Source organism: Mizuhopecten yessoensis, unplaced genomic scaffold (assembly GCF_002113885.1).
Source record: "Mizuhopecten yessoensis strain PY_sf001 unplaced genomic scaffold, ASM211388v2 scaffold7473, whole genome shotgun sequence".
NCBI classification, from domain to species: domain Eukaryota; kingdom Metazoa; phylum Mollusca; class Bivalvia; order Pectinida; family Pectinidae; genus Mizuhopecten; species Mizuhopecten yessoensis.
The window spans coordinates 941,006-957,395 of NW_018407065.1; the positions used below are offsets into that span (position 1 = coordinate 941,006).

At 36.0% G+C, this 16,390-nt stretch overlaps 2 protein-coding genes across 2 annotated transcripts; both read right to left on the reverse strand.

Annotated features, from left to right (window-relative positions):
- Positions 1 to 498: 498 nt before the first annotated feature.
- Positions 499 to 6,911, reverse strand: LOC110453645 (uncharacterized protein C5orf49-like). Its single transcript, XM_021502684.1, has 4 exons — positions 5,175 to 6,911; positions 4,764 to 4,904; positions 1,338 to 1,454; positions 499 to 874 (listed from the first exon to the last, which is right to left on the reverse strand). Exons 1-4 carry the CDS (start codon positions 5,268 to 5,270, stop codon positions 716 to 718), a joined length of 513 nt encoding a protein of 170 aa, XP_021358359.1. The 5' UTR covers positions 5,271 to 6,911; the 3' UTR covers positions 499 to 715.
- Positions 6,912 to 10,435: 3,524 nt separating this feature from the next.
- Positions 10,436 to 16,303, reverse strand: LOC110453610 (60S ribosomal protein L14-like). The gene is made up of 5 exons (XM_021502625.1): positions 16,200 to 16,303; positions 14,722 to 14,817; positions 14,109 to 14,303; positions 11,810 to 11,863; positions 10,436 to 10,581 (listed from the first exon to the last, which is right to left on the reverse strand). Exons 1-5 carry the CDS (start codon positions 16,212 to 16,214, stop codon positions 10,486 to 10,488), a joined length of 456 nt encoding a protein of 151 aa, XP_021358300.1. The 5' UTR covers positions 16,215 to 16,303; the 3' UTR covers positions 10,436 to 10,485.
- Between the last annotated feature and the right edge of the window lie 87 nt (positions 16,304 to 16,390).

Consider the following 16,390-nt stretch of genomic DNA (forward strand, 5'->3'; position numbering starts at 1 on the left):
ACACTGTATTATTAGGCTTATAATTGATAATTTATGTAATTTCTTCTCTTATAAATTGTTTTTGTTTAATTTTCCGTAATATTTACCTGTAACAATCACTAGGCGGACATACATAACAGTTGGCATGTTTCTGAAACCCATTTTTTTCAATTTTATGATCTTCGAAAAAATGCTTTAACTAAAACATGTTTACATGTTGATTTATTGGATGTGTTTTTTGTGTAAATAAGGTTATGGTATTTTATAGTAGTGTAAGTCAACACCATAATAGGGAAACTAAGCAATCGATATTTACATCAAACGGTATGTCAGGGAGAATATCAGTAGCACTTGATATCGACAATATATTTCTTTATAAGACTCCGTAACGTAAAAAATCACCAGTGCCTGCCTTCTAAACAGGTGTGCAAGTCCAAGTCCGTATGACAAATAAAACTAGTGTTAAATCAACAGGAAGATATTGACAAAAGGATAAAAGTATTGACAATAAACGTAATATTCACGACAACTAAAACCATTTTAGTGAAAATTGGAAACAGTTTTAGCTAAAAATCACATAGGAATACTTCTGTGTCGTAGCTAAGGAATTTCATTCATATAATATACTGGTTATGTAAGATTGAGATATGACACAACGTTGAAAAAACGTTAATTTAGGTATTTATTTCACTTCCTATCATACGATATATTTGGATTATCAACGAGATTATCGCGTCTATGGGTCCAAGGGAGGTAATCCTGTTCCCCGTTTGTGGTAGAAGCCTTTCTGAACGTGTTCGATGCACACGTGCGTACGGCTGAAGTTCTCCAATGGTTTGTACACACGGTTTCCGTACTGGGACGAAGTCAGCAACGGAACAGTCCGACGAGTTTCCTGGAAACAAAGACGGCCATATCCTTTACACTTCCGGTGTTATCATCGTCAAGGATATACATGCACGTCACACAATCAGTACATATTTAACGTAGATCCTATTAAAATAGCATTTTGCATATTTCTTTGCAATAAATAATACGTCTATTCTCAATGTTCGGTTTAGACATTTCAGTAAAAAGGAAATTAATGTCAGTATGACATTCTCACAAAACCATTTTTGACGGCTTCGTTACTTCAAGCAGAGACGTATTATATATTTTACGTCTCTGCTTCAAGCGAATACTAGAAATATATATATATATATATATTAGAGAATCGTGGATGTAATTTAACTGTATAGATCCTAGTAGTCTATGTCTAAAGTCAATTAGGAAAATAAAGTGCATAACAACTGGAAAACTAATACTATTATATGATTCGCATATCCAAAATTGTCTGTATTTTATTGACCTTGACCTACCTCTTCATGCACAGCTTGACCAATCGTAGACATAGGCTTGCGGTCATCTCTGTGGATCTTACTGTCGTAATCGTAATTTGTGTTGAACAGACGCTTGTAATTGGTCGACACATCCGCCTGCAAAAGGGATCATGAGATTTACATACTCATTAGTTAACAAGACGAAATAACGGACTATCTCCCTTTAAGATATTATGTCTTATTTGGGAACCTCCCCATCAAAAAATAAATAAAAGTAGAAAGTCATTTATTTCAATGTCCAATCACATGCGGACATCTTGGGATAAAAAATATTACCTTACTATGAAAATAAATGTGAATATATTGCTCCCCGCACGGTTTCCTGGAATAAATTTACATTTTGACATATATAATCGGATGTAAAGCCAAATGTTAATGGAGTCGCCTATAATGACGATCCGTATGCGGGAACTTAGAACTGGTGATTCGTGCGATGTATCGTAGAAAATGGCGATTTTTGTGTGCTGAACCGTGCAAGCGGTGGTTAGTTAGATTTACATAAGGTGATAGATTTACATAAGTGTCTAAGACACTTGTTTCTATTTCCTATTTTGTGTTTTGTTACAAAAAATGTTTTATATATATATTGCATATATATGTAAATAATTGAAATACTTGAATAAAAGAAAGTTTAAACTAAACGGTGGTTCGTGTATAGGATTGTTAAAACGACAGTTCGTGCACGGGAACTTAGTAATGGCGATACATGCGGAACCTTAGAAATGGTTGTTCTTGTGCTGGACCTTAGAAATAGTGGTTGGTGTGCGTGACAATATAAATGGTTGTCTGTGTGCTGGACCTTAGAAATGGTGGTTGGTGTGCGTGACCTTAGAAATGGTTGTTCGTGTGCTGGACCTTAGAAATGGTTGTACATAAATTAAAAAAGCTATGGTATTTCTGGAAATCCATTAAATTGGTTTTCTGATTACGTAAGGAATCGCCATCAACAGGGGATTTGTCAAGGCTCGCCTGAAAGCAGCATCAAGTTCAAGTTCTTTATTAACTTTAAGTCTTGCGACATATAATAAACAGGATATTTACATATGCACAAAAAGCCACATTGGTCACAGGAGAATGAACAATACACACATACAAACTGTCATATATCTGATCGGCGCTTATTTGCCGCTATCGGATACTTTCCACGATTACATAATTCATTAATATTCTGTGTATTAAGTAATTGCACAAGCTTATATACACTAGGGTTATTTCTATAGTAACATTTTAAATACTTCCGTCTAAAATCTGTATATCTTGTGCAAACTAAAACAAAATGAAACTCGTCTTCTATGTCATTAAGATTACACTTTGTGTATAATCTATTAGTTCTAACGGTGCCAACATAACGTCCAGATTCAATGTTTAATTTGTGAGCTGACAGCCTAAGTCGAGCAAGTTCTTTCATGTAACAGATATTAACTGATTTTGTTAGATACGATTGTAGTAAAATTGTACTGTTTAATTATCTGTAAAGCATACCTTTAGACATACTTGTAGTTAAACTATATCCCTCTTGATTAAAAATGTCAAATAAGCTTGCCTTAATAATTAAAAAAGTGAAATTGTTTCCATTCTGTGCGTCCCAGATATATCCTAAGCATAAACGATACAATTCATCTTTTATTCCACAGACCCATGGATCCTTGATTAGCAGCATATTTTCATAACAGGATTTCAAAATACAGTTTTCGGTATTGAGCCATTTTAACCAATATTTAAATATTTCAGATTACTAGGTTCGACCTTATTTAATAAACGAACAACTGTGGTCCGACCGGTTTGACCGTTTAAACGAAAACGGCCCTGTTTTTTTTTTTTATCCACAATGCTACTTCTAATTCCAAAACAACTAATGCTGGTGTACCGCAGGGTTCTGTCCTGGGCCCTTTACTTTTTCTTCTAGATATGAACGATATTACCGACAACCTTGTTAGTCTGTTACGTTTTTCCGCAAATGAACTAGAAACTACCGCTTATAATGATCCTGAAAAAAATCAAACATGGGAAGACAACTGGCTTGTCAAATGTAATCCTGTGAAAACGGAAGCATTACTAATTTCAAATACCAATGAAGAATTAGTCATTAATTTAGTTTTTAATAATGTTTATATGATAGTATTTGCAGTGTTAAGAAACAAATAGGTATGCTTCGCAAATTAAAATACCCTCTTAATCGTAAAACATTGAATAGGATTTATCTAACTTTTATTTTACCTATTCTGGAATATTGTTGTGAGGTTTGGGACGGTTGCTCTATCGCCGATGCATGTAAATTAGAAAAAAATACAATTAGAAGTTGCGCGTATTGCCACGGGTTTACCCCTCCTCGATATCCAGGGGTTACGCTCACGAGAGCGGAAGTGAGCCTTACCCCTGGATATCGAGGATGACTGAACAACGACTACGAATGTTCAGAAATCTTCATAAATATTTGCCACTGAGTCTAGCGAAACTTTTATTTGGTAGTGAAAACAATTCGAGTGAGGAAAATGAAGAATTATTCATGCATGTCCAGCAGTTCGTGTCGAGTACTTCCTAACTATAGTCTCTTCTCCAACCCTTCTTCTGATCCAACCCCCTCTTCTCCCACCTTATGAAGCTTGCCAATAAATATAACCAATAGTATGTGTGCGGTATCCCCTTTATACATGTATGAAATTATCTCGGATTTTTTACCCATGTGAAAGTCAGTATACAATATATGAATATGTGTCACGGGCGTTTCTAGGATATTTAAAAGAGGGGGAGTAGAATCAAATTTTGGACCTTTTTTTGGCTAAAAAACATAAAATAATTGTGAACTGCACTAATGTAACGGTTCCTGACTTGGAGCATGTATATTTTATAGTTAAAGTGTCAGGGTTTGACATTTTTTATGCCGAATTATCTCCATTAATTGTCTATGGTATATTGAAATGATTGGATGGATCTTAACAGCAGTGGACCAATAACGAGAAATTCCAAATTCTAGTGTATAAGGCGTTACTTAACATTTCAAGAGTCCTAGGCCAGGATTCAATACAATATTAGCAGATTACGATAGTGTTTTTGTTGTTTTTTGGAAAAAAAGGGGGGGGGGGGGCGTACGCCCATTACGCCCTCACCTGGACCCGCCCCTGGTTAAACGAGTTGCGGACCGTAGATTGATTCTTACAACGGTGTTTCGTGTGCAGGATTGTAGAGGGGCTATACTTTCGGCGATGGACCACTTACCATTATAGTTCGTGTGCTGTGAGCTTATAGCACGGGCACTTGAGTGGGTATGCCAATAGAATAACAATGACAACGTCTAATTAAGCAAGGACCCGACCAGGTTCGGTCTTTTTGGAATTATTGTTTTTCATCTTAACTCAAGTGCCTGTGAGTTGCTCTCCATTGTGACAGGGAGCCTAGATGACTTACCACGGTAGTCCGTGTACGTGGGCCGTAAACTGTATCCTTGTTGTCATCAATCATTTGTCGTGACCACTGTTTGATGCCGGGCCAGTCCTGGGACCCATCTCCTACGTTTGACAGGTGACGATTACTTATCCGGTCTCTCCTCTAAAATTCAAAAACCAAGTATATGTTGCTACAACAATACCCGCAGATTTCAAACTAAATTAAACATTCGACACTGTTTTGACTCCTTTCTAAAAAGTGCCCAATATTTCGACTTCATTCAAACAGACGCCACTATATTAAATTGTTTTGCTGTTTTAATGTCTTTCATTTCAGTGATAACACTATAATTAAACGGAATAAAAAACAAAAAGGCGCCTCATACTGTAGCTTCTCAGATTTGTTTTAGTCTTAAATTGATAGAATACGTACCTGCAAGATTTTTTTCCATAAACCAGCCAATTCCCCAGGAGTGGTGTCGGTCTTCCCATACAGGGACATCTTCCCTTCAAATAAATTCTCAGACATCTTCAAATTTTCGGCACGTTTTCTTTTCAATTAGTAAAACCAAACAAACAGCGCCGTCACTAGGACGAGTAATTGTGACGTCATTTAATGTACCAGGTGACATGGAATGCAATTGTTACGTCATAATTACATTCCTTTAATGAATTATGTCTGTTGTAACTATACTGAATGACACCAGTCTCCAAAATTCGAGAAAAGAAAGTGAAGTCTATCAAGGTCTTGTTTGGCATTGAATAATAAACCACTTGCTGTTACAGTGATGATAGGAGAATTGCTTATAAATGGTGTTAGCTTCACTAAGGAGTCATTCTGTTATCAGATTAAAAATAAATGTTTTCTTGTACTAAAATAACAATTGGTCAAGTTGACTAAGGCAAATGTGCCGGAATATAGTGGAATGTCGTTCTGTGGATAATTTAATTATTGGATAAACAATATTCAGTTTTCGTTTATTTTTTCATATTTTGCTTCTCCGATTCATTGAGATTTTAGCTTTAATTTTAGATTTACTTGATTAATTTGGATATATAAGAAATAATAAAAGTAGACGATGTTTTTTAAAAAAAAACAAAAAAAACCAATCGATTCATTTTTTGTTAACAATGTAAGCATGTCGGGTTAGCAAGAAAGGATCAAATAAAAACGTAATTGTGAAAATATTCACTAAGGGTTTACTGCTACTACGAAAATAATTTTAACAAATTCTGGAATTTAAGCCGACACTAGTCCCACCACAGGTCGTGGACATTCCATGAGGTCAAGGTTTAGAGTCAGACCCGTCCATGATCAAGTTTTCTCTAGCACAACATTTCAAATGACACTAATGATTCTGTTTGTACATATAAAGGGAGATAACTTAATTACGAATAAAGAAATTTATGTCGTAATATCATCTAAAAATACAAGTTCAAGAAGAAAATTTTGCAAAAATAGTTTAGTTTGATTGGTGTTCATCGTCCTCTCAGCCTTCGGAGACATCAACGAAAAGAAAGAGGATGGTAACGTAAATTGTTCTTAGTTCGGCAATTCCTGGGCCAGGTGTATCTGCTCTGATCTATAATAGTCCTGCGAAAACGACTACAATTTTATAAATTGATTCCATGCGACACTTGTGCTGGCTCCTTTGTGTCCGGTCATACCACTGCTCACAAGTATCATTGGCAACTAGTTTGATCTTATTCTGTCGTTAGAATAGCTATGCTTTCATGTTATATTTATTTGGAAAAAAGTTTCTTGTATCATCCCCCCTGCAACTGTGCCGCCTCCAGTTCAAACCAACGAATAAACAAATGTATGCTTACAGCATATAGCAAACGTCAACTTTAAGATTTCCTTTCAAAACGATCAATGTTATACTTAAAACAAGAGGTAAGCAAACGGATGCATAATACGCCCGTCTGACCCAATCTAATGATTTTTTGTTTGTTAGATTAAATCTATATTGTACTTGTTGACCCCACATGAACCTCCATGCCAAACAATAGGACAATAACACATGATCTAACTGAACTGTACACAACTTGAGAAACTTCCACCGAGAAATTGCCAAACACGTCCAAAAATAGAAACCATTTTCCCCAAATTAAATCCATATTGTCCTTGTTAGACCCCACATGAACATCCATGCCAAACATTAGGACAACAACCCATGATCTGACTGAACTGTACACCACTGAAGAAACTTGCACCAAAACTTTAACCGAGAAATTGCGCGAAAAAAGGTAAGTCCCAAACACGTCCAAAATACCCAAAAACAGAAATTGTTTTCCCAAATTAAAGCCATATTGTCCTTGTTAGACCCCCGTGAACATCCATGCCAAACATTAGGACAATAACCCATGATCTGACTGAACTGTACACCACTGAAGAAACTTGTACCTAAACTTTAACTGGATGGACGGACGGAAACGGAAAGTCTTCAATACATGCAAGTCTGCCTGTTTGCTATTGAATAATCATAAAAACAAGCAGTGCAACTGTTGGGTGAAGTAAAATGCAAATGTTCAATTACTCAATAGCCTACCTCATTTATAACATCGTATCGGATTGGAATTAAACTGATCACATTACCAAAAGATTAAACATTGTGTCGTCCTCTAGTGCTCCCTTCCCCAAGTCATATTTTTCTTATTTGGAGCCTCTCTTAGAGAAATTGAACTAGCCCGCCAAACCAAGAGTTCTAAATGACAACAATGGCCTGTCAACCCGTTGTCTGTTAGTTTTGTTTCGGTGTAATAATTTATTGCCAGTGCGGTATGCCAACACGTTTCTTTGTTTCTTCTTGATCCACAAATCATCTGCGTCTAACAAGATTTATCTGGTAGAAAAAAGTTGTATTTCCCTACAAGGGCAACAAAAGCATATCGCTTTTGAAACATGTTACTAGACTCCGTTAACAGTTTTGGACTTACATTTATGCCCAAGGATATAAGAGTTGTGACATGCAAGTGATGTTTGTCATTGGTTTTTTTCCTAAGAAATCAATTCCCAACATATTACAAGAACCGACACCAATCTGATTCCTACTTAAGTGTAGTTTTGAATTGTATGACTAATTTAGAACCTCGCAAGTTCCTTTACTACTTATGTTGTCTCCTGCCTTAAACAAGAGGCCCATGGGCCTAAACGGTCACCTGAGTTAACAGTATTTATTTCTGTTGTTGAAATATGTACCAATTTGAGTAAAAAATAGTATAATGTTAACTTAACTTTGTCAGGACCATGAGCTGATCATTCCTAGACCAATTTTAAGTGAGATCGGCCTATTAGAACTTAGTAGCAAAATAGCGGCCATGGCAGCCAAATTGTATTTCTGATTGACCCGAAAAATAACAACACTTTGTCAGGACCATGAGGCGATCATTCCTACCAACTTTCAGTTCAATCGGTCCAGCAGAACTTGACTTTAAGTTTGAAATAGGTTTTCAAAATGGCGGCCGTGGCGGCCATATTGGATTTCTGATCGACCCGAAAAATAACAACACTTTGTCAGGACCATGAGGCGATCATTCCTACCAACTTTCAGTTCAATCGGTCCAGCAGAACTTGACTTTAAGTTTGAAATAGGTTTTCAAAATGGCGGCCGTGGCGGCCATATTGGATTTCTGATCGACCCGAAAAATAACAACACTTTGTCAGGACCATGAGGCGATCATTCCTACCAACTTTCAGTTCAATCGGTCCAGCAGAACTTGACTTTAAGTTTGAAATAGGTTTTCAAAATGGCGGCCGTGGCGGCCATATTGGATTTCTGATCGACCCGAAAAATAACAACACTTTGTCAGGACCATGAGGCGATCATTCCTACCAACTTTCAGTTCAATCGGTCCAGCAGAACTTGACTTTAAGTTTGAAATAGGTTTTCAAAATGGCGGCCGTGGCGGCCATATTGGATTTCTGATCGACCCGAAAAATAACAACACTTTGTCAGGACCATGAGGCGATCATTCCTACCAACTTTCAGTTCAATCGGTCCAGCAGAACTTGACTTTAAGTTTGAAATAGGTTTTCAAAATGGCGGCCGTGGCGGCCATATTGGATTTCTGATCGACCCGAAAAATAACAACACTTTGTCAGGACCATGAGGCGATCATTCCTACCAACTTTCAGTTCAATCGGTCCAGCAGAACTTGACTTTAAGTTTGAAATAGGTTTTCAAAATGGCGGCCGTGGCGGCCATATTGGATTTCTGATCGACCCGAAAAATAACAACACTTTGTCAGGACCATGAGGCGATCATTCCTACCAACTTTCAGTTCAATCGGCCCAGCAGAACTTGACTTTAAGTTTGAAATGTAAAATGTTAACGGACGACGGACGACGGACGAAAACGGATAGCAATAGGTCACTTGAGCTAAAGCTCAGGTGACCTAAAAATGGAAAATTCTTGAAAGAAATGGAATAAATTATTAGAAATCACACCAAATCCCCGACAAACCCAAAAAGGATAGAATACATGTGTATTGTATATTTTACCTGTTAGTTCAACTTTTGATTGAAAGAGAGAAATGCAACTCCCTGCCACTTTACTCTAAAAACTTAAAATTAAAATAATTATTATGTTTCAGGTTAACTAAATAGGTGCACTAATAAATGGACACACTTGGACTACTGGTCTTCTCAGCCCCGCCGCCCCCAAATTCCATTTCTGTAAATTTTCTAAGAAATAGAATTCCCAACATATCACAAGAACCGACACATATCTGATTGTTACTTAGAGTGCAGCGCTTTTCATCTCAATATTGTGAAGACTACCTAGCCTTTTGGTTTTGCGAAAAAACCGAAGCGCAAGATTGTAAAATGATGAAGAAAAACTGAACTTTGGTCAATAAGGGGCTATAAGTCACCAATCATACACGGTCAAGTGGTCAACATTCACAAAAAAACAGCATTTTTTTTTGTATATTTCAAAGTTTTCTTAAACTTTCAAGATGCACACAACATAGTGTGTGACTGTGATCTTTAGAAACTATCACAAAGAAAGGCCTATGGCCGAACTGTTGAATTAAAATAGTGTATAAAACTAATAAACATATTCAATATTTCAATTTTAAATTCATCTGCCTGTCTTTAGTGTTTTTGAATAAATTTATGATTTCCTGGTACTCCATCTGGGTAAGGTTTATAGCTGAATTTGAAGCTTATTCTCATTAAATCTTCAAGGTGTTTGGTAGTTAGAGAAGTCTGGGAACTTAGTCTCGGCGTGATCCGAAGAAATATTAGAAATAGAAATCGGATGATCTGACTCAACAGGGTCAATAGTATGGGCCGATTCAGACAAGGTTTGCTCTGTCGAATCATCGGCGTCACCAAGGTCAAATGTCATCTTCGTATTAGTAACCGAGGCAGGCACATTTTTCGTTTGAAAAAAGCTAAGCCAACTCTTCTGCTTGTTATGTGAATTTTGTCTTTCATTTGTGAATTTTTTTCGCAGCATTGTGAAAACATATGGCTTTTTTCAAATTGTGAAGTAGCCGAAGATCGGCCTCTTATATAGTAGGTGGAAAGGCGCTGGAGTGAACAGTTTTGAATTGTAAATGACATTAATTTAGAACCTCACAAGTTCCTTTACTTTTTATGTTGTCTCCTACATTTGTGAAAATGGGATGATCGACTAGAAAAAACACCGGAAAACTTTCTAATTTAATGGAAGACTAGACAAGATATGATGTTACACCAGCATCTTTAATTTACAAGTCCTTAGTACAACACAAGTTTAACTCTTGCGCTTCCTGACCCTCATGGGTTTTGCTGGTGCTTTCTTGGCCTGCTTCTTCAGTTTTCCACACTCGACGGTAATCAAGCGGTTTCTCTGTTGAATAAAGAGGTTTCAAAATCAACAGAATATCACAAACCAACATACATGTGTATTTAGTCTAAAATTAATGCCATGCAACATTCAGAGAAAAATAATTAACTCATTTAAAAAACTCTTTTAGCAATTACTATAAAGAATATGGTTCATCATTTAATGGTATTATAACAGACTAGACCTATTCTAATTTATTGAGATAGGGCACGACGCTGTTCGTTTTTATTTCTTCATGCCTCCACCATAATAATAATCTATTAAATCTTAATATTTCGGGATACACTTTTTATATGGTGTATATTCTTATTACCATATTGAAACATGCCTATATAAGCAGTTCTCCTTGGTATCAACTCATTCACTCCTGAACACACATTTGAACTCTTCCATTTCAAAGGTTGAAATAGTTCATGATGAAATTTCAGGGGTGAATGAGTTGAAGTAACTTTGAACAAGCAAATTCGTGGAATTTATATCCCCCGCTTGCAGGACATATTGTAGGTTAACATTATTGAGGCTAGGTTAAAACATGTTAGTATCGTGCTGTTGAGAAATAATATATATAGCTTGAAACTTGAAGAAAAAAACACCCTATACCTCATTGATTATCCGTAAATATGCACAAATCACATTGGTTGGCAAACTTAGCATGAGTCTGATGTGCATACAGAATTTGGTTGAAACATCTGAACAATATCTACAGCAATGATCACACAAAAACCAAAGTGTGCCCGAGACGGGTGGTAAGACGGAGGAACCCAAACATTGTCATCAAGTTTGAAGGAATGTGGCTAATATTGCTAGAGTTATTAAGGGGAAACTGCAGTTAATGATGTTTTTCGTAAATCAAGGGGCCATTACTCTGCCAAATGGAGTCTGATTAAAATGGGTTTCAAACTTGGCCGAGCCCTTAATGCGTTGAACCTTGTTACTAAGTTTGAAGACAATAAGATAATATTTGTGAGAGTAAATGAACAGAAACGGAAGATAATGACGGTTTTCGTTATTCAAGGAGCCATAACTCTGCCAAATAAAGTCCACTGAAAGTGGTCATTGAACTTGGCCAAGCACTTAAGGCACTTCCCTGTTATCAAGTTTGAAGAAATTTGGTTAACATTTGCTATAGTTATTGCACGGAAACGAAGTGTGACATACAGATGGACAAACCCAAATAAATATCCCCCATTTCGGTGAAAGCGGGGGATAATAACATTACTCGGTTACTTACTGCCTGTTTCGCCTTCATAAGCTTGAATCGGTCAAAGTCTGACAATGTCTTCCTCTGCAATAAAAAAGGTTGTCATTTATTCAAACTGTACAAAGCTTCTTGCATTGTCAAAAGACAAGAAAAGTGAAAAAGCATGTCAGAACTGGTGTTTGTCATCCAATCAATTCAGACGGCAATTCCTATCAAGAACTCAGGTTCATCATCCATGCTTTCTACACAAAAGTAGAGTAAAAGGTCAATACAAATAATGAAGTATCCAGAAACACAATGCTTCATGATTTAATATATTCATGTGGATACAAAACTGCAAGAAATTGTGAATTAGCAACAGTCATAAAACGTCCGTCACAATGATTTGAGACCAAAACATTATCTAAAATTAATATCAGAAGAGCAAGAATGATAAAATATGCAAAAAATGTCACCCAACAGCTGTAAATTCTCTATCAAGATGTTATCAACAGCAACCTAGAGCGTGTCAGAACTGGTGTTTGTCATCCAATAAATTCAGACGGCAATTCCTATCAAGAACTCAGGTTCATCATCCATGCTTTCTACACAAAAGTAGAGTAAAAGGTCAACACAAATAATGAAGCTTCCAGAAACACAATGCTCCATGATTTAATATATTCATGTGGATACAATTCTGCAAGAAATTGTGAATTAACAAGTCATAAAACGTCCGTCACAATGATTTGAGACCAAAACATTATTTAAAATTAATATCAGAAGAGTAAGAATATGATGATAAAATATGTAAGAATGTCACCCAACAGCTGTAAATTCTCTATCTAGATGTTATCAACAGCAACCTAGAGCAAGTCAGAACTGGTGTTTGTCATCCAATAAATTCAGACGGCAATTCCTATCAAGAACTCAGGTTCATCATCCATGCTACAGCATATATGATATAAATATTATTTTAACTTTATTAAAGCTTAAAATGAATTGTGAATCAAAAGTCAACTCAATTGTGAACAATTTCAGATTTTTTTGAGTTGATAAATATGCAATACAATTGTTGAATCTAACATGTTTCAATGTGTATTTAAGACCAACGCAATGTCATCATGGTTTTAATCTAATAAATCCTCCCTAATGGTTTGGAATTTGAAGCAATTACTACTGAAAATGCCAAGTCTATTTATTCTTAAAACCCAGCAAACATTACATACTTGCCATCTTTTCAAATTTTTCAGGGAGGCAAAACACTGTGAGGCAAAAATCCAAAGAGTCAAGAACTTAAATTCTTACTGAGTTATTCATTAAGTTAATAGCAAGTACTATTATACACATTAGGATTGTTTCAGCAGGCAGTACGGCGTGTCAGAACTGGTGTTTGTCATCCAAAAAATTCAGACGGCAATTCCTATCAAGAACACAGGTTCATCATTCATGCTTTATGAGAAAAAATATTCCAATTGCTACCAAATTACAGGCGTTTCAGATATGCACACTACATGTAGGTGTCGGGTATGGTCTCGAGAGTTGGTGATAAAAAGATATTACAGTTTGAGTCACCGTGTTTAAAACCCTAAATAAAAGAGACCAATTGACTTACAGCCAAGAAAATAGGTTAACTTAATATTGTAACAGTAAACTTAATTAACCTTCTACACCAGCAGGACTTCATTGTAGAAGTATGGTTCACAAGAATCCAGGAAATACATTATAATCTAGATTTCTGATGCCAATTTTTTTTTTTGTGAAAAGGGAAAAGTATAAAATAGGGATCCAGAAACCAATCTCTGTTAAAACATGCTAAGTCTATATGTTCTTATTGAAGTCCAGCTGAAACAAGTGTTTTCTATGGTGTCTCTGGGCCTCTATTATTTTTTTAAGGCTTGAAAGTAAACATTCTGGTTAACATTTGTCATCTCTTCATATTTATTTCACTGCATGTCAGAACTGGTGTTTGTCATCCAATAAATTCAGACGGCAATTCCTATCAAGAACTCAGGTTCATCATCCATGCTTTGTGAAACATAATATTCTTGTTGTTTATACTGTCAGAAGATGATTAAGAAGAATGCATTGATCAAAAACACGGGTCACTTTTCCATATACTTCATGATATTGACTTGATAATCAAAATATGACCACTGGCCTTGACAACATTTTATGTGTTGTATTTGATCTATGATTGTAAACTGAGATAGTTTTGCTGTAATCAATAGTAAACACACATTTTAACATTATCATATTCCTTTGATGAAAGGTTTTAAAGAAACATTCCTTAATGAAAAGAAAAGTTTGAGATGATCTTTGAATGCAAATTGTGACGCGCATGGATACTTACTTTAGCTTTGTTGACGATCTTCTTTGCCCAGGTTGTCTGGTCCCATTTGGCCTGCACTTTTTCTTTATTCCAGACCTTGAGGAGGTTGCCAGTGCGCATAGACCTGCCGATATCTAACTTAAATTGTGTGAGTTGTAGAGCCTTGTAGTTGACTTGTTTCCTATTGACACCTGTGCCTGGTCCATCTACTAGTGCCTATGACAGATAGAAAATTCAGATACTATTATCAACAGAATCAGGTTATAATTTCAAACAAGAGTACAGCAGAGATGAAATAATGGAAGACTTTGTCTCATGCCATGAAGTATCCATTAAAGCTTGTTGTGTATATCAGTGCACAAGACCCTATATCAATGTGAAGCACTCCACCTACCAAAGGTAAATCATCTAGTTTGGTGGAAGTAGGTTAAATAACAAGAAAGTTATGATTCTGGCAAACTATGGTATTAAATAACAAAACTGAACAAAGGGACATACTATACATAATTCTGTATATATCGGTACAGTGACTATACCAGTATGCAACATTCAGTCTTTTCCCACGACTCCTAAATTTACATAAACAAGGAAAATTATGCACAATTACAAGTGTTTTAATGTTGGGTTAACTTACCCTGTTTTGGTCAATAATATCTACAATGACACATAGTTTTCCCTTATCAGGACCGTAGGCAAATATGGCCACCCGCCCGATTTCTACGAAGCGGAACTGCAAAAGATGAAAACATTAAATTAGTAACAGGTTTATAGGCCAGGATCACTCATCTATTTTCCTTGTCTTTAATTTGTTTAAATGAGCCAATCAAAAATATAAAAGCTTAGAATTTGCTGATTTAATAACAATCATGTTGCATATTCAAAGAATTCCACATGGAACAGTTAAAAAGAATGACCCAATATCAAAAAAGAAATAAAAACAATTTAAAGTAAGGTTATGTTACTTTAGTTCCTTTTTAACAGTTACTCTCAGACCATGTAAATGAACTTTCCTTTTATCACATGCAACAATTTTCGATCTGGAAAATCCTTAATCTTTTACAACAATATAGGGTGCCAATATGGGTTGTCCAGACTCAATAAATTATACCTTTTACAGGTTGGGTAACAGTTACCCATTTGAGTAACAATTTTATAACCGAAATGGGTAAGTGAAATAAAACACACATAATCATTACCCCATATGCACCCAACCTGTTTTATTGATATCTGAAATCTAAACTCCTCCATGATCACTAGGACCTGCACTATTAAAGATCACTGTAAATTTGAAACAGTTGTCATTATTTTTTCTAATGGAACAAAAACATGGCTCCCAGAAAGAAATTAAGACATGGATATCACCAATCTTTATCTGACTGCTGATCAGTCCAACTTGTATTTGACAGATACAGACAAATCAAATTTTATGCATCCCCTATGCTGTCCAAGTTTACACCATAAAAGCATCCTTCAATGAAAAATTCGTAAAAAAATCATATTTTGGTAAAGTGGTCACTTTGGCCCCTCTCTGTCAAAATGTCCGGAATCTGGCGGTCTAATGCTAAAAGTAAATTTACAAGTATGACTGGGTCGAAAACAATAACTAAACAACTGCATTACTGACATGACAACGCAATTTATCAATGTTAAAGTCTACGACCAATCACAATGTTGTAATGGCATGGCCTGAAGTAATATAATATGATTATGACCAGAGTTGGGGAGTCCCATTCTTCGCGAGCATGACGAGTGACTTCCCTTATGCTAGTATATTTGCAATATGTTTGCAGCAATTTAAATGTCTAATGATATCATGTGGTCACTCAATTTTCCCGTCAAAAACACCGCATCTAGGTACACAAAGACCTTATACTTAATGCTTCATATGCATTAGATGTTCACGTTTTGTGTATGGAGGCTGCCATTTTTGTTTCCACGCGGTACTCGGGTCAATAGCAGATTTGACAAAATGTAAGTATTTATAGCAGGATTTTTGCAGCAAATATAACACAAACCGAAGCATTCAATATAAAGGCTAAAGTATGACAACTCAGATTCTTTAATTTAAGACTTTGACACCAATTGTTGCACTTATATCGGCAGAGAAATTACCTCACTTAACACCATGGTTGGACTTGCGAGAAAGAGGCTGTAGCGGAAGCGGATGTAGGTAATTTGAACAATTCAATGGTTTGTGGGTAAAATCTCGAAGACTTTTCATTTAGAAGTTTGATGCCCATAGCCTTGTAAATGACACGTCGAACACACAAAGTATCAAACAAAATCACCTTCCTTTTACATAT